We start from the raw sequence: 18,914 nt of genomic DNA, 5'->3' as shown, positions 1-18,914 counted from the left end.
AGCAGTTTATTCCATCTAGCTTGCCTTGGTGAAAGTTCAGGTTTTTTAAATGGAAGTGTAGTGACCCAGAGGTGATACCTATGGATGCACTGGTAAAAAGTGATGAGGTTGGAGGCACATCATCCAGTTCTGTGCAGTTTCCATGTTGATGGTGACAAGAATTTCAGGCAAATCTTGAGTGCCATCTGATCTTTCTGAATTTGAGTTGTTCTGGGAAGAAATGAGAGAGTTGGACTCGAAATTAATGTTGGCTGAAGAAACACTTGCAAAATGACAAGCTGAGCCCTTGATTTCTATTTTGAGGTATTTGTTGTTTCACACAGGAGTTGGGAACGTGTCTTTCGTGGGCTAGAGTAACTAAGTTCATATAATCCCACAGACCTATGATATTTTACATTTGCATTTTAAAGACAGCTGCTGGGTTTTTCTTTGGACAAAATAGCAGTGTATCAAGGTTGTGGGGGTTTTTGTTTTTTCCCTGCTTGTAGAAGAACTGCTAGTACTTTTGAAGCCCTCTTTTGACTACTGATCATGACTGTTAGAATACTCTTTTTCAGATTATTATTTTGTTTGAAGAGCTGTTCTCAGTAGTTCACACAATTATTCAGGCTACTCTGTCTTTACAGAAATCTACAAATTATCAGAAGGTGTTGCTTTGATTTTCTTTTTTTTAAAAAAAAAACCCCACAATTCTCTATGTGCTTATAGGATAAATGTCTCAGGCTGTCAGTTTGTATAGCTTAAACTCTAATTTTGTATGACAACAGAGATCTAGGGTGATATTTAAGCCTGAGCGTTTCCATGCTCATGAATAAACTGAGCATTTCTTTTCACAGTTTGAGTGTGTTTGAAAAATCTACTGAACACAATTTCTAACCAGTTACAGAGCTGTGAACAAGACCCAAGAATCCACAGTGCTGTTTTCTTTGCTCTTGGACAACAGTCTCATTTTGTTCTATTTGTATCATTTGGAAGATGGTGTCAGGTTGCTTTTGTAACCTAAATCTGACCATGGGCACGTAGAAGCCTTTAATCATAGCAAACAGACAAGGTTAAGTGTGCAAAATGAGAAGAACATACCATTTGGTATCTGGGGAAGTCCACTTAGACAGACAAAATATGCTTTACAAACGCTGTGGAAAAATACAGATAGGCTAGTTAGAAGGAGCAGCAAATGTTACTTTGGGAAATACCTTTAAAAATAATAGCTGTTCCTGAGCTGTTGGCATTAAAAACACACATGCCTGATCAGACTTGACCCAACATTGTGATAGAAAGTTGTAAGTGTTTAATGCTGTACAAACCAAATTCTCTTCCTGCTTAAGTGTGATAACACTAAATATGTGATGAATAGAGCACTTTGTCTAAGCATTAGCTATAGGATTGGTTCCAGTCACTACGACGGCTCTACAGAAAGTCAGTGTCTAGAGCTGACTGAAGTAGCTGTCTCTGCTGCAGCTGAATCTAGTCTTTTGAGTAGAGTGACTATAAGCTAAGCATACTGCAACTGTCGTTTTCATGGATAAGCCTTTCAACCTAACTCAGCTGTAGCTTTGTCTGACTGGTTTGGCTGAGAAGCTAAAAGCCAACTGCAGTGAAACTCTGTGAGAGGGAGAGAGAAAAAACGTAGGGTGAGAGGGTGTTGAACGTTTGCACCTACCCTCGTAGTTGATGCAGCCGTTGGAGTCTTCCTGACCTTTCATGAGTTCATCTACTTCCTCTTCTGTCATCTTCTCACCTGGAGAGTGGAGAGAGCTCGGTTAATTCTTCCACAGACACATAATCAAGGCTAAACCCTACAAGCTTTTTGAAAAGCTTTCCCTGTTTTCTGAGTTAGTAACAAAAAGACCTATAACTGAACTGAGCTTTATTACTTTTAACTTTCTTTAGAAGTTTTGCACATGCGTATAGACACAGGCATTTTAGTTATTCCTACAGAGTGAAGAAACTGTGCGGCAAATCCTCTATCTTTGTCCCTGTGTTTTACCTCACTGAGGCATCCAGCCTTTTCATACAACTTCTTGACAACTTCCTCAAGAGAGGCAGCGGACAGGGAGGTGCTGGTCTCCTCTCTGGTAACCAGTGATAAGACACAAGGAAATGGTATGAAGGCTGCTTCAGGCTGAACCTTAGGAAGAGGTTTTTCACTGGGAGGGTGGTTGGTCACTGGAACAAGCTCCCTAGGGTAGTGGTTGCAGCACCAACCCTATCAGAGTTCAAGGAGTGTCTGAATGATATGGTTTAGTTTTAGGTAGTCCTGCGACGAGCAAGAAGTTGGGCTCAATCTTTATGCATCCCTTCCAACTCGGAGATACTCCATGAGTCTCTCTATCCTCAAATAACAGGCACTTTTAATACCTAGTCTGAATTTAGAAGTAATAAACCAAACCCTTTCCTTTGGGCTTTCTACTATGTTTTGTGTCCGCTTTTCTTACAATTCCCAGTTAGGAAACCCAGAGTCTTGTCTGGCTTTGTAGCCTCCTACGTTTCCAACATGATTAGAATATCTTTCCTCCCTCTCTCATGCCTTCAAATGGCAGCAGTTTTTGAAGTGCTCACAGAGATGATGACCCCTTACCCAGAGTAGCCAGTACGTGACGGAGTTCAGCCCCCATGACTGTGCCATTGCCTTCCTTGTCAAAGACACGCAGACCTTCAACAAAGTCTTCATAGGTACCCTGTTCCTTGTTGTTAGCAGCTGCTTGCAACATGGGCAGGAACTCTTCAAACGTAATTTTTTTGGCATTCATCTCTGGAAAGAAAGCACCAGTTGCTACATGCTAGATACTGCTACATGTGTTCTTTTGGGATATTCACCCTCAAATGTGGGAGAGCCTCCCCACCTCATTTACGCACCTCTTTCTATCCTTTAGTCTTTGCCTCAGGTTTTAGTGGTTTCTGGATTCTTTCTTATCGTGGGGGTTAATTTTCACATCCTTGCTCCACCCCGCTTCTCACATAATTTTATATGCTTGTGTGCATGTTGTATTTTTCAGAAATGAAACTTGCTGTACAAGTTGATCTTTGAAAGGATTTTGGGAGTGGGGGGACTACAGTATACATTGAAACCGAAATTTTGAACCCCAAGCCGTGGAAAAAGGTAACGAGAGTGGGACGTTGAGACTTAGACAAGCCCCTGAAGTTGCTGAGATCATGTTACTGACCTCTTCAGGGTCTCTTGGATGTGGTAGCAGAGACTATTAGCAAAAGAATAAACTAATTAAAACCAGGAATGTCCAGCGGGGGTGGAGTCCAAATTTAACATGTTCAGTGTGGAGGTTTAAGGACTCAAGCATAGTGCATCTAACCCCTTTGGTCTCATGCTCTGGAAGTTGCAGTCCTCAGTGAGGCCTTCCCCAAATGTTTTTTGTTTGAGCAAGGCTGCCAAATAAAAAGCTTCTCCGATGCCCCCTGCCCCCCTCTGTGCCCCCCAGATCTTTGCAAAAAGCAGCCTTCATCTGGACTGTGATGAAATATAATAGATGGAAACATGGGAGAGACTTTTGAATCTACAGTTGTTTACAGAAACTATTTTACTACCCAGCTATATAAAAATCACTGTCAGTTATTGCTGTAGTCACTTAAAGTACTGTCATGGTCTCACTTTTGTGTTAGTCCTCTGCTCTTTGCTTCCTGCTGGTGCTAATGCTTAACTCATGTCTTCTGAATTGTTCCTCAGTGCTGCCTTTACCAGGCCTGAGGGTTTGGATATCATTTAGCCCATCTTAATATGGTTATGCATGACTGAAATCAGGGATCATATGCAGCTAGATCCTTGTTAGGAGGAGGTGACTACAGTATTTACTATTTCTTTTATCTCTAAGAGGGGAGAAAAATAGAAAATGGCTGCTACAATAAATGGCCGATATATGCCTCAGCATGCCCAGGTTTGTAGGAGCTTTGAGCAGACCACCCCAGCCAGCCGAAATGTACAGGTGAGTTTCCAGTCCCAAAGCATGTCTTGGTTTATGCAGAAGGTCCTGAGCTGGAAGGACCTGAAGAGCTGAGTATCAGCTGTTAGAAATGGACTTGCAGCTCCTCAGCGAGGGCAGGGGCACAGATTGAATGTGAGCAGCAATTTGTGCGTCTTACACCTACAGCAAGTTAACACCAAAATGATCCCTACGGACAATTCTCCTTAGCCTAAGGAGAAGGTTTTCCTTCTTTCCCCATCATCATCCTCCTCAAAAGGAACTGGAGAAATTCCATGTATTGTTGCTGCAGAGCCTCCCCCTGCCTTTGCTCTCCTATCAGAACAAAAGCTCCTCTCCCTCCTGCTGTAAATATTGATGTTGCCTAATTACAGTGCTGCAGCCTGAAGAAGGGCCCCTGAAAGACTGTAAGGTACTTACCCTCTTTGCTGGGGTTGCCCAGGATCTTGTTGATCTCAGCATTTGTAGGGTTCTGCCCCAGTGCCCGGATGATATCGCCAACCTGGCTCAGGGTGATCTTGGCATCACCAGTCCTGTCAAAGAGGAGGAAGGCCTCCTTGAAGTCTGCAAGGGAAAAGCAACAGTTAAATTGAGCCAGGCAGCTCCCTATTGACAAGTTGTATTGACAAAGATGTGAGCCTGTTGTCTCCTGGCTTTATTCCAACTCCGGGGAAGTTAGTCAGGGGAACCTTTGGCTCACGATCCCAAGAAAAACTCCTCCCCTCTGACATTTTGGTTTCACTATTTTTAATCTTTTATATCTACTTTTCATAGCTTTCCTGGCTCTAATAGCCCTCAATAGCTTTGTGATTGACCCCATAGTTATTCTAAGCACAGGGAAAGATAAGCTTTCTACAAATATTACCATTAAAGAATAGGTTTCTTTACATGACATAGCAGCAGGAGGTAAAAATGTTATTATCCACTCCACCTTATCTCACCCAGAGGACTGGGACTCTTCTGTCAAAATACCTAGAAGTGCAAAACATCTGCCTGCTTAGATGGGTCCTGCCTGCAGTCCCAGCCTTTCAACTACACAGTGCTAACGGGAAACGTAAGGTGGATTTCAAATGCTTCTACTTTTGTTTTCCCTTAAAGTTCCCTTACAGTGATAATTCTAGTCCTGTTTGTTCCCTCCTTTGTCTGCCCTTTGCAATCTGTCCCTGCTTCTTACAGATCCATGAATATCTAGCTTTTCCAGTGGTAATACTTGTGTGGTGCTTTATCCCAGTGCATGTCCAATGTGTACACTTTGAGACTTTGCTTCTTTCAGTGCTGCCAAGTGGTCAGTATTCACTTATTTCCCCCTTGCTGCTGACCAAGGGCTTGGGGTACAGACATTTCTCCTACAAAAATCAGCACAGACGGTTGCCTTCATTGTGTTGCTGGTCTTCATCTTCTGTTGCAAAGTTCCATGTTAATTATCTTACTATGTTTTTTAGGCTTTTTAGAGTATTTGTTGCAATGAATAAAGAAATGTGTTTTAAAAAAAGGGGATGGGGAAGTCAAGGATCTAGCTAAAAATCTATCTTCAAACCTCACAAACCAAGAACATCTTGGACAATGCCATTGATCTTTTCTGCACTGCAGTGTCTGGTGATGCTATGTTTTAGCTCCATGTAAACCATGTTTTTCCCTTGGCTGTGGTGTGCTTCCAGCAGCTAGGCAGGCTTTGTGTTTCACAGCGTGTATAGGTGGAATGCTCTTTGTGCCTTGGTGCAGATTTAGGAGTAATAAACCACATTTCAAATCATGTCTTCATTCATCTTGTGCTGGAGACGTGTGATGCAGAGGTGTTTAGGTTCTTGCTTTAGCCATCCATATACCGCCTCAGTGGAGGAGTTGCTGGCACCCAGTAAAACTGCTGATACAGGACGTCAGCCTGCTAGGCTGTAATCTAATACATCTGAAACTAATCCTCTTACTGTCTGATGTGAGAGACCTATAGCCCTTTACTGCTAACTCTCTCCCCTTACAGCTTTTATTGCAGGGTATGAAATCAAGGCCTTCTGGACCTGTGTAGAGCTTCCCTTTACAATATACCCACTTGATATCAGCTCCTGCTCTAGCAGCTGAGGTGGATGGAGCTGTAGTGATTTATACCATATGATCTGATCTTTCATCTGGTGCATTAATGACATTTAGCCAGAGCAAGGTATAAAACAATGCCAGTTCGCTATTGGCAAAGCCATCAGGAGAGTTTTCTGTTTTGTAAATCCAATAAAGTTTTATGTTCACTGGGTTCTGAATACTGCTCCCCAGCTTGGAGAAAAGGCCTCATTTTATTTTGGTCTTTCAGGCATTCATTTCACTGCAATATATCTTTGCTGTGGGGTTTGTCTTTTAGGTTTTATATATATATATATATATATATATATATATGTGTGTGTATATATATATATATATAGTCCTAGTTTATACCTCTGCTGGAATAAGCATGTCTAAAATCCCTCTCTGAGGAGGGTACTACCAAGCTGCTGGTGCATCAGCCTGCATGGATGGAAATAGTTACTGAGGGTGGGGCATCTCTGTTCCTGGTAAATTCTCCCTCTCTCAAGTAGCTTTTAATTGCTCTGCTGCTTGGTTCAGTCATCACAGCATTGCAGCAGCTGGATGATCTGAAATATGTAGGGAAGGTGAAAGAAATATTTTGCTTTGTTATGCATGCCAGCAGCTTTGAATCGATGGCATTTCTCCATAAACCCTCCCAACCCTTTTGTAGAAGTTTTAGAATTAAAAAGTGAGGAAGAGTCTAAATAATTTTCTTTATGACCAGGAGTGTTTGGACTGCAAAAAGAGACCTGTTTCTAGTCTCGCTTGTTGCACTATACCTGTCCCTATTGCTTTGATGGTGTAACCCAGAGCAGGCTGGTGTTCACAAAGTTTAGGGCTCTCTTAAAACCTGCTTCTAACTATTCCTCTCCCTCTGGATTTCTAGTAAATCCTTGTACCTGTCATTCTAAATATTTTGTTCACAGTGAGAAGTCTACCATATTTGCTATTGAATTTTTGACTTTTTTCTTTTAAAACCTACATTATTTAATATAACACAGACACGCCTCTTAGGATATTTAAAACACTACAGCTTAGATTTCCAGAGCTTTAACGGGGACTTTCGTTCATGTCAGAATTTTTAATTGGCTCTTTCTAGCAGAGTGGAAAAAAAATTGGAACTTGCTGGTGGCTTGTGAAGCAGAGGATACAACAAGAAGCTCAAGAATTGCAGCATATCCAGACTAATGTGTTTATATGCAACAGTTTACACAAGTCACTTATTTGCTAACTATTTCCATGCTTCATGAATGTATTTACAGTAAAACAGCCTTTCTTTCTCCCCTTCCACAACACCTCCCAGCAAAAGTGACATGTACGCCTCCTGCATCTTCTGTTCATGTAAAATTGTGATATCACTGCAGCTAAGTTAAATTTTCAGCTCAATCCCTCTTCTTGTTTTCCTTCGTCTGCCTATTTCCCCCATGACTTTCAAATGCAAGACCTGTTTTCAGCATCCTTGGGAACAGCCAGTACAGGAGCACAACTGAAAAACGTTCAGTAGATAGAGCTGGTAACACCAGCATATTTCCTCTTCATGCCATGGCATAAACTTCTCAGCTTGGGCAGCACATAAGCACCCAGATAAATTACATGTAAATCTACAGTCAGATTCTTGTTCAGCATAAGTCAGCACTGCTCCTCTGAAGTCAAGAGTGTGGTGATTTATACCAGCTGAATTCCTAGCTTATCTTTTTGTAAAGGTTAAACTTCTGAGCCTGTAGCTCCTCTCTGAACCCACGTACATGTAAAACACATCGGCTCTCTTGTAACTTACCATCCTGTTGCTCCTTGGAGAACTCGATCTGTTGGAAGGAAATCAATCACAAAAAATAGCTTAGGAAGGAGGGGCTGGGGGAGAACCTGTTTGTTTTCTAAAGCATCCAGCTCAATCCATGAGTCATCTTCCAAAACAGCAAAAATGTGGCCTGTCAGATGCGCAGAAGTAATGCAGATAGCAAAAGAGCTGTTAAGACTAGTGAATATGTAGCATTCGGTAGCCATTATGTTCCCCCTCCTGCCCACTGTTAAAGTTTAACTTTTATTTCACTTACCATTAATTTGGTCGGGAGTGAAGGACTGCAGTTGGGAAGAAAAAGAGAGAAAAAAAGAGAACTAGTACTGCTGAAAATGCACTGAGAGAAAGCAAATAGCATAAAGTAGCTGACTGCTCTCACATCTATCTTGCCTAATGTAATTGGGCTATAGCAACCTAAACTAGCAAATTCCCTTGTAAAAATGCATCACCAGGTCTATTTTTAAAGATTCTGTTAAAATCTGCATCCCAGGGAAATCCAGGGTTGTGGCTAGAAGCAACAAAAATCTGAAGTCTCTTAACTAACAAAAACGTCGTTAATGTACCATTAGGTCATTTACTGTTTTAGTATAGACCCATTTTATTAAGACCATTTGAAGTAATATTGCTTAACAAGCAGCTTTTTTGACATTACCATAGAAATTAAACCAATTCCTTAAGGTCCTTAAAGTTTTAAATTAGTTTTTGACAGTACATTGTTTTATAAAGTACTAAACTATGATATTTTCTTATATAAAAATATTACTATTTTCCTCTGCCACTTTAGCAGGTTGCATCCGATTTGGAAAAAAATGCTTAGCATTGCACTAGCAAATTGTAACCCTTCTGTCTGAAGCTACAGGAGCCGCATGTCTACCGTTGCCTGGTGCAGAACTTGAGGCTAACTGGAAAACTTCGCATAGTCCTTTAGGTTTAAGGAGGAAAGCCAAGCAAACCTAAACTGTCTTCTGGACTGTCCTTCCCCCCCGGCTAGAGCGAGAAGCCCCATTTACTTATGTAAAATACTCTGGCTCACTGCTAACCATTAGCTTTCCATTGGACCCACCATGGTTGAGAGTTGGAAAAGCAGAGCAGCAGACGGGCAGGAGGGATTAGCTGAGAGGTCTCGAGAGTGGTCCTGCTTTCCTGGCCTTTCTTCCCCTTATTTATCCGGCGGTGCTGACGGCATTGCCTGGATTAGGTGTCAGAAGGAAGCGGTCCCTCCCCTTGGCGAGTTCTTTAGCTTTCTTAGGGCAAAGTGACAGGAGGCTCCATGTCTTGATAGACATCTTATGATGGCTATTTTTAGGAGGCTGGAGAGGGGCAGGGAGGGGCAAGCAGTAAGTTTGATTCATGTCAGCACTTTCTGGGTCCATACCATCAAGAGGAGATATTCCTTGTCCAGACATATCAAGACTTCCTTATAGGGAAGGATTCTATTTCCCCAATACTCTATAAAGTCAGTGAGCAAGGAGCGTTGACGGTGAGCGGTGCCACGTGTTTGCCCAGCTGGCTGGTTTTATGCGTGGCTTGCAGGTTGTGTTAGATGCAGCTGGATGGTCCTCGTATCTTCGCTAGGCTTTGCTCAACCCCTTGTAAGGATGATATAGTGCTCAATGTTAGATAAGTGGTGTTGCTGCTTGTCTGCTCAGTGCAATCCAATTGTTGGCACTGAGCAGAAGATTAACCTATTGACAGAGGTGGTGTCTGACTGTGAAGCTCTTCCTCTGCACTGGTCACATTTTCCAAATTTTGAACATTTTTAAGAGAAAATTAATCCATGTGTTTTGGATCCAACTGTATTTCTAGGTCAGCAGCCGATGTGTAGATGTACTCTGCAGGGCAGTGGGAAATTTGTACTGACAGTAGCCTGTGCTCTCTAGGACACTCTTCCTCTAGTGCTAGTGGCTAGCATGCCAGCTTCAGAGCTCACTGGTGTGGTGAGAGGAGGTGCTGGTGAGGTTTTTGTGATGTGGAGGCAAGGGAGAAGCTGTGGTCATGGTGGAACTCCAAGTGGGGAGTTCCTAGGTAGGTTGCAGGAGCTAGAGGCTGCAGCTTCTTTAGTAGCAAAGATCTAGGCCCACCGTGTAGCATCCTCCAAGCCCAGGTTAAATCTCCCAACCGATGCTGTGAGACATTGTAAAAGGATTAGAAATCTTTGCTCCAAACTTCTTCCTTTCCCTGTCACCTCAACTGGGTCAAGAGTGTCATGGAGGCGGGGTGGGAATTGTGTGACAACAACAGAGTCCCTGTTGCAAACTCAAATCCCCTCTCTAATTTCTGTTGATTTCCTTTGTTGAGCATTCACTGATCCTGGTTTTCTAATGACAAAATGTGATTAGTGAGGGCAATTTTCTCCTGTAGCTTGCTTAGTTACCCTGAAGATAAGCGTAACCTTTGTGAATGTCTCTTTTCACTATATGGATGGCTCTGAAAGAAAGAATGAAATCCAAGCAGACTTGACTGTTGTGGTTTGGGGTTTTTTTAAACTGACCAATCAAAATAGGTCAAAATATTTGATTGGATTTGAGACATTAACCGCCTACCTCCTATTTTAAAAACTAAAGATGCAACTGCAAAGAATTTTCTAAGCTCGCCATTTTAGCTGGAAAACATTCTGTCCAAACAGATTATTTGCAGTTTGGAGAAATAGCTGGCAAATATACTGAGTATGAAAAATGCTCCACTGCCAATCCTCCCCTTTTGGTTTTTCTGCTTTTCTGCAGTCTAATAGCCTGTGGAAACAGGGATGTATTCAGGACAAAATGTAGCCACGATCAGGTGTGGTTGCATAGAAAAGGGGGTTCATGCTTTTGTCTGAATTAGCTAACATAAGTTTAGTGCAGTGCAGACCTCCTGATTAATACTAGCTGGGGCTGGAACTTGAGCAGTGAGAAAGCTAATATAGATCTTGGCCATCAGTCCCAATGCATTAGTAGAGGAGCTTTCTAAAGACTTTGGCAGAGCTGAAATGTTGCCCGGGTCAATGCAGTGTGTTGCCTCCTGTGGAATTTTCCTTCTGCCCTCAGCCTCTTGCTCTCCAGTGCTGGCAACTGGAAAATGTTTGCCTAAAAATAGGATTTTTAAAAGAAATTTTTTTCAAGGAAAACTGGTTAATTTTCTTGAACATTTTTTCTTACTTCCAGATTAGCTTTATGGTTGGCTACAACAAAACTCATCCCAAAAGACTTGAGATGCCAAGCAGAAAATAATTGAGGCACATTTGTCTTGGGCATAGAAAACTGATACCTGGATTAGCCATTTGGTTCAAATGGGCTATCAAATATGTATAAATTGAGAGGGGTTTACATATAAGCATATTGATCTTTTGACCACATGAGACTTTGATCAGATTTTAGATGAGGAAATACATCAGCACCACATCAGCCCTTCATTTTATTACTGGTTCTTGAATAAAAATGCATTAGACAAGAGTTTTGCTGGGGAGAAATATTCTAGCATGCGCCAGATTGCATTCACTTGAATTAAGAATCACCTTGCTTTAAGCCAGTAGGGTCTGTTGGGGGATTAAAATGCTACTTGCTTTGAGTAAGGGCACCTACAGGTGACCTCTGTATAGAAAATATTTCAAACACTCCTTAAAAGAAATTAAAGGTAAGATTTCTGATTCTGTGAGGCGCTTTCATAAACTTCAAAAGGTAGAAAGAAGTAGTTTGCAGTGATCTGATGTTTGTTCTGATCCTGGCAGTGTTCTCTGCAGTCTCTGCGCTTTAAGGAAAATGTTGAAATTTCAGGGAGTTAGGTTTAAAAAAAAAAAAAAAAAAAAAAACCCCCCCCCCCCCCTTCCTCCCCAGTCCTCCAGCAAAAATAATGAAAGGTTGAAGGAACTGCAACACATAGAAAGACCAGAAGGCCCTGGATTTCTCTAACTTGGTTTAGCCCTTATTTACAGACAAAGTTATTATCCAGAAGGTTATCTGTGCCAAAGAAAAAGGTGGTGTGTTTTGGGGGGGTTTGTTTGGGTTTTTTGTTTTGTTTTGAAGATTAGGGCTTTTCACTGTATAGTTTGTAACCACTTTCTAGTCCTTCCTGTTGCTAGATAGAGGCATTTTGACCAGGTCCCAGTTAAATAGGGTGGGATGGATAGGATTGTATGCATCTTTGTATCCCCAGCTAAGCAGAAGACCCATTCCACATAACTCTTTATTTCCAAATACTCTAGTGAGGTTCCTAACTTCCCAACGAAATCACCGGTTCCTGGGCCATAGGGCCCTGACCTCTGCATTGTGGTGCTCAGCTCACATATTTAGGCTGGTGGGCTCTGGAACTGAGTACACTGAGTACAGCCATGCTGAGTGACAGTCACTTTGTGCTCACTGTAAATGTCTGGACAGGGAGAAAAGCCCTGGGAGAAGATGCTGCTGGGAGTTAAAGCATTCACGCTCTATCTGCTTGTTACCCTTTGGGGGAATTACGGAGAAGGGAATAATCTTAGGAATTTATTAGAGAGTCACCAGATATTTCAAGGTATTATCTCTGCAGAAGAGACTGAGAACATAACAGATGTCTTGGAAAATTAGAGAGGAGAAAATTGAAGAGTCCCCTAGGTTACTCATTGTATATTTAGCTTTCTATTCACGACTAGAAGGATTTTTATTTATTTATTTATTTATTTTTGGGTGGAGATAAGCTAGGATTGTGCCTACAGCAGTTCATACGATATCTGCTCACCATTAATGCCTGCTCCTTGATTAATACAGCTGCACATATTTTCTAGTAGACATCACTGAGTGCAGGATTACACAGCGCTCAAACCACTCTGAGAAGCAGGCTGTTGTTCTCCCATCCCTCTCCCCAGTTCGATAGATTGTGCGATCAATGCTGCAGATTTTAGAGGCTACTTCTCATTTAAGTAAGAATCAACAGCCTGATGGATTTAGCCTCATGTGTTTTATGAGGCAGAGAAACACTAGGACCAGATGAGCTCTTAGGAAATAGAACTCTGTTTTGAGAACAGGGCTGCCTGGAAATACAATTGAAGGAAAAATAAAAATTACTACCGTCAATATAGGAGAGAAAATTGCATGTGTGAGATACCATGAGGTTTGGAAGAATAGCTCAAAATCTCTTTGAGTTTATTAGACTTAACTACAGACAGATGAATTTGAATTTTTATAAGCATTCTGTGTAACTTTCCATTTTGTTTACTTTTAAAGCTTGTAACCTCACAGTTGCTTTACCATTGTGCAAAAACTTTGGGGTGAGCCTTGCCAATTAATTAACATGCCCTTCTGAAATGTCTGGGAGTGATACGTGCTCTAGCTGCACTGTTGATCATACCATTTTGAACAGATTTTATTAGCTTCATGGGTGGAAATGCATTCAGTTGTGCTCATTGAGGTGCTGAGCTTTTCTCCCTGGTTTCCAGTGCTAGGATGTGTGGGAATGGTTCAAAGCTGCACCATAGGAACGTTTAGACTGGACATTAGGAGACATTTCTTTACTTTACTCCAGTCAAGCACTGGAACAGGCTTCTGGTCAATGGCCCATGTGGTCGATGCCCCATGCCTGTTTAAGAGGTGTTGGGACAATACCCTTAATAATATGCTTTAACTTCTGGTCAGCCCTGAATTCACCAGGCAGTTGGACTAGATGATTGTTGTGGGTCCCTTCCAACTGAAATAGTCTATTCATTTGTAAAAGTGTCTGTTTTCTAATTGCATTTAGTCTTGCATGAATGTGTATAATGGAGAGGGTGTGCATGGAAAAGTGAGGCTCTGGAGCCCTCCTCTCAGAGGGATTTGTTGTTTTAATGTGCCTCCCAGTGGCAGTGTTAGAGTATTAACATTATTTAAACTTGCTACTTGACATTTAAGTGCTATGTGGTAAACCAGCCAGTTGAAAGTGCTTTTTGGCAGCGGCTATAAAATGTAATAAAGCCTCAGTGAGGTGGGGGCAAATTTCCAGCTTGGTTGTTTCAGATCTCCTTACAGACAACTTCTTTCTGTACTTGTCATTGGCTAAATTAGTCACCTTCTTCTTGCCTTATTAAGGTAAACTCAGATATCTTGTTACTATCTGTTACAATCTCTCTGTGCTCTAAGGGGGTTTAAAACACTATTTTAGAAATATTTTGGGGTTTTGATTTATTAGTTGATGGGAGAAAGGCTCTGCCACACAACTGCAATTAACACTTGAAATTACTCTGTGAGCTCTTGAAATGTTATTCTCTGTGTAATTTGCTTTAAATTCCACTGTTTCAATCAAAGTTTGTCATTCCCCAGGCCCTCCAAAGGCTATGGGTATTTTTTTTAAATGCTGCCAAAGCTGTGAATTACTAGGAATGAATCTTGTAAAAAACCATTATTTTCCAAATAACTTTTGATGTTAGCCAACATAAGAAGTGTCTGCTAATGTATATGGACAGTCCCTACTTTTGAGGGACTCCTTGCTTAGCAGCACTTCAGGAAGAAAAGGAGGCAAAGTTCTTATGAAAACTTTGTAAAGAAAACCAAGTGGTGGCTTTTCTGTTTACTTTTCCCTCTGGTTTTCAACAGTGTCCCAAAAGGATGTCTTGGTGTGTAGCTGAGCCTGATGTCCAAGTTACCTGTCCTGGGACACCTTTATGCCATGCCTTACCCATGCAGCGGTTTAGCAACTGCCAGCAACATGCGTCTGGCATCAGTGGCGGGGTTCACAGGGGCAAGGGATTCGGCTGGGGCTGCTCTATCCCAGGGTGGATCCTGAATGCTGCCGTATCTCAGTGGTCAAAGTGGTATCAGGAAGCTGGTCTGGATGGCATTAGATAGGCACCTTTACATCTCTTAAGGCTAAGTCATATTTGCGCTTGTCCTCTTCCTACCTGAAAGGGCACTTGGGACTGGTGACTTTGTCCAACGGGTGTATCAACCCCAGGGAATCTTTCTGGAGTCATTGCTGGAGCTGGATCAGGTGTAATCTGAAGGCCTGTGCCAAAAATTTCAGGCAAAAACCTGCCAGTCCTTAAGAAAGCCCTTAGCACTATGAGTGAAGCTACTGTTAACATTCCTGTTCTCACTCCACAGCTTCACATGGAGTTTGTCTGCTGTGCAATTACTCTCCGAGCACTTCAGCTGACATTTGCAGTCCTGCTTGCCCTCCAGCCCAGCAGCTTTCTGTCAGTGCATTTTAGTGAGTTTCTCTCTCTCTGTCTGTTCAGAGGTGACCTACTTGAGTAGTGAATGTAATAAGAATTAAGGACATTCGGAGAAACTCTTTTTACTCCCTTAAGAGCTCTGTATTTAAAACCAAACAATCACACAGGTTTGCTTCCATGCAGGAGCAGGCTTCATCATGCATCACACAGTTACACAAGGCCTTAGCAAGTCTTTACTAGTTGATAACTGTTACTTTTCCCTTAAAGATGTAGGTAGCTTATCTGGAGTTGGGCATGGCATAATCAGTGTCCTGGGATTTCAGTCTTGAAAACACCAGCATGGAAAGCCTTTTGTACCAAATGAGCATCACTTACACCATGGATACTTGCAAGAACTCAATCTCTGTCTCTGCTCAAGGGAGGATACTTGGGTGTATCCTCAAAGTAAAGGGCCTGCTGTGACACCGGATCAGAGTGCTACACATCCAGATCACCATCTGCAGAGCAGAAGCCTATGAAGCACTGCACTCAGCATCTCTAGCACCCAGATCCCAAAATATCACAGTTAATGCTATGAGCCTGGGCTCGGCCCAAGGACTGGTTGTGTGTGCTGGCAGGGCCCTTAGACTTCCAGTTAAAAAAACAACACACTTTTCTTGTTGGGATAGGGACTAAGTTAAACCGATTTGGGCAATATGAAGTTTATCCGTTTCCCACTGCCTCAGTTGCAAAACCAAGCATGAGACATCCTCATCATGAATGTCTCATCCCAGTTATTGCACATATAGACCCATAGTAGTACTGTTCATCAACTCAACATTTCTTCTCAGGCTTGTGTGGGAGAAGGAAGTTGACAAAACAGATAAGCTATCTTTTTGGGACTGTCCTTGGCCAGTTTTACTACAGAATTCTTGGGGGTGTCTTAAGAAAATGACCCGTATGGTCATTTTGCTTTTAATCATGGTTGGTTCCTGGTGGTAACTCTCAGATACATCCATTACCCTGTTCTTCTCTTGTCAGTTATGATTTAATCTTTAACATTTGTACCTATCATTCAAATCTGGGCCATACTAGTGATAAGGAAAATTGGAAATATAAATTGGAAAGGCTTATGCAGAGCAGATTGACTTTTATGTTGTTTCCTGAATAGGGGAAAAACAGTCTTTAAATTTTCACTTCAAAACAAATTCTTCCTCCCTGCCTTGACTCTCTTCCTATGGTTGTTGTATTGTAAGCCAAGGCGAGCTGACGAGGGGCTAAGTGTAGAGATTTGAGTCTTTAGCAGTTAGGTATTCCTGTGACTCAGTTTTGTAGTCAATAGATGGTGCTCAAAAACAGAAAATCCCATACTAGCTGCTATTAGTACTAGCAAGTCATCAAATATTTGCTTTAATTGGGTTAATTTAAAGTGGGGAAAAAAAGAACAGAAGAGGGTGAGAAGCTTGTCACAACTTCTGATGGTGACAGGGAATTTTGGGGTGCCTGCATTTGCAGGAAGCCAGCTTGAGACCTCTTTAAAAACAAAAAAAAAAGCACCTGACTTTTTAAGTGTGCACCCCAAAAGGCTCAGAAAATCAGATGCCCTGAAGATGGGCCAAGCAGTGCATCTGAGAGGAGGGGTACCGCCAAAAGAATCACTAGCCATGTTTGTAAACCATCTTCTTGTTTGTTTTGGAGAATATTATGATCTCTGATGCCAATTTAAAATGTAGTACACTGCCAAATGTGGCTTTTTTTGGCTGCTGTAAACCCTTATTAGGCAGCTCTACCCTTACCCACTCCAGCTGTAACAGTTAGAAAGGGGTTTGGATGTCTCTTTATAAAATCTGACAAAGCTTTTCTGTATGTTCGCCTGCTGTGTGGCTCCCCAAATCATCGTTGGCACCACGGCCTGGCATTCCCAGTCATCCCTCATTAGTAGCAAGCTCTCGCATGGCTGCTAATTCCCCTGGGGAGTGGAGGGGAGCCCACTTGATGCCCTCATTCAAAGTGCTCACAGGACAGGATTTTTCACTTAGTCCTGGTCACAGTCTTAATTTTAAGTACTCCCTGGCTCCAAAGTTTTGCTGGAAATGGTGCTGTGCCTTTTCCCATGCTGAGACTTTGGTCACTGAATGGAAGGATTCAGGATTAATTGATGCTAATTAAGGGACTGGGATAAGACTCAGAAATTTTTGATTCTTGACTCTGACACATCTCCAAGGCAAATCATTTATCAGAAGACATTGTTTCCCTTCACTGTCTGAGCTCTCAAAGGGTGAAAAAAGATAACCCAGGGGGTGGCTGTTTGGGACCTTGGGAGGTTGTCCAGTCCCTGCCCTTGCTCCAGGGCAGGATGAAAGGCACCATGGTTGTTCTTGGTGCTTTCTTGAAAAGCCCAACACTGGAGGTACCACAGTTTGCCTGGGCAATCCTTGAGCGATGTGGGGTCTCAGGTGAGAGGGGAAGATCAGGGATAGAGGGTACATGCATCACCCTCATGGGCAGCATGGGTTTCTGCATCATCACCTTGCAGCCATGGCTGTGTGGTTGGGTAGACTCCCTCACTGCAGGGGGGCCTCTGTCCACCCTTGCAGCACCTCTGAGGCATCCTGCTCCTTGCCTGGGAAAGGCATGATGAAGAGTGGAGGAGATACTTGTAGAAAGATATATGCTAGTAATGAACATGCAGGGCAGGGGGCTGTGCCACCCACTGCATTGCAGAGTCGTCCTTTAACCTCCATCACGCTGCTCATATCTTCACTTATTTGCAAATAGGAATAGTAATGTTTGCATGCTGCTGTTAGTGTTAATAGTTTTGTCATACTAACCCAGGTTCCCCCCCGCCCTTCAAAGAGGAAAATATTTTGTCTTGTATTATCTTTCAAAAGAAAGAAAATTTAGGGAGACTATCTTCTTTTATCAAGCTGAATATGACAAAACCTGGAGCGTTCTCTCTTTGCTACCAGTATATATTTCCTGCTATAATAGAGAGTTGTCTGGGTAAAGGAGTGAACTGCAGAGATGCCTAAGTCTCTGCAGCCTGCCATTTTTTAGCTGGTAATATACTAGTAAGTCTATTTATGTAAAGATAGATTAGCTAGGATCACTGAAGTTGAAAATTCTATTTTCTCCTAATGAACTGGACATAGAAAGCTATCAAATCATATTAAATTATTTAGTAGGAAATGTAGCTTGCATTCACCTTCATCTCTGGAGACAAGTGAAATGTGAGGTCTAATCTAACTTTCAGACAGTATTCTCAAAAACAGTGGGCTTCTTGTGCAGCCTTTACTATGCTTGCTCGAAGTATTTCAAAATGTTTTTTTTTTCTTACTCTTATTTGCTTTGCCAATGGGTTCAGCTTCAGTCTTATGAGAAGCTACATACTGTTTCAGAAAAATACTGACTACTGACTGTGAAAATTAAAATAAACTTCAAGAAATTTCACTAAATGGCTCATGATCTTGGGACTATATGTATTAAGATACCTGAAACAGAATTCATCATGAGGTGAAAATGAGTAGATCCTATTAGGAGTCTTTGTACTCCTTCTTTTCTCCGTAATGGGCACGATTCCTTATGTAGAATTTAGCAAATTGGTCCCAGGGCCAATCGGCTTGTCAGGTAGGTGGAGAATAACTATTTATAGTCCTACCCAGAGAAACTGGTCTGTCTCTTCATTTCATTAACTGCTTAACCTCCCTCTCCTCCATCCTAAGTAAAGAATTTCCCAACATGGAGGAGTTATCTTTGAAGAGACAAGGCAACAATCAGTTGGCATGCAAAGTCTAAAGACAGTATGAGATGAGAAGTGCAGTCAGAGGGAAACCTCTGGAAGACTCTTCCTCTTTGTTGCTTTTGTTTGCAGCAAATTGCAAATTCTGAGCAAACCTGTAAAGCTGAGAGGAAATCACTTGAAATGCTTCCATCCGTGGCTTTTCAGCTCATGGTCTCTATCAATGTTTGTTGTACAATACACGTGAAAATAGATGAAACTGCCAAATACCTCTTTTTTTTTTTTTTTTTTTTTTTTAACTCTGTTTTTTTTCTCTTTTTA

At 41.9% G+C, this 18,914-nt stretch overlaps 1 protein-coding gene across 1 annotated transcript in view; it reads right to left on the bottom strand.

Moving 5' to 3' along the window:
• Positions 1–1,104: 1,104 nt before the first annotated feature.
• The window catches only part of MYL1 (myosin light chain 1), an 18,683-nt gene continuing 873 nt past the window's right edge, over positions 1,105–18,914 (bottom strand). The window contains exons 2-6 of the mRNA XM_035891938.1: positions 7,762–7,789; positions 4,353–4,496; positions 2,579–2,752; positions 1,661–1,738; positions 1,105–1,133 (exon numbers count right to left, since the gene is read on the bottom strand). Coding sequence (XP_035747831.1) covers positions 1,105–1,133; positions 1,661–1,738; positions 2,579–2,752; positions 4,353–4,496; positions 7,762–7,789 — 453 coding nt within the window. The remainder of the gene's footprint in view (positions 1,134–1,660; positions 1,739–2,578; positions 2,753–4,352; positions 4,497–7,761; positions 7,790–18,914) is intronic.

The sequence above is a fragment of the Egretta garzetta genome, unplaced genomic scaffold, assembly GCF_000687185.1.
Source record: "Egretta garzetta isolate BGI_Z169 unplaced genomic scaffold, ASM68718v1 scaffold230, whole genome shotgun sequence".
Taxonomy (NCBI): domain Eukaryota; kingdom Metazoa; phylum Chordata; class Aves; order Pelecaniformes; family Ardeidae; genus Egretta; species Egretta garzetta.
The sequence above is the reverse complement of the archived record's forward strand: the minus strand, read 5'-3'. Positions and strand labels throughout refer to the sequence as shown.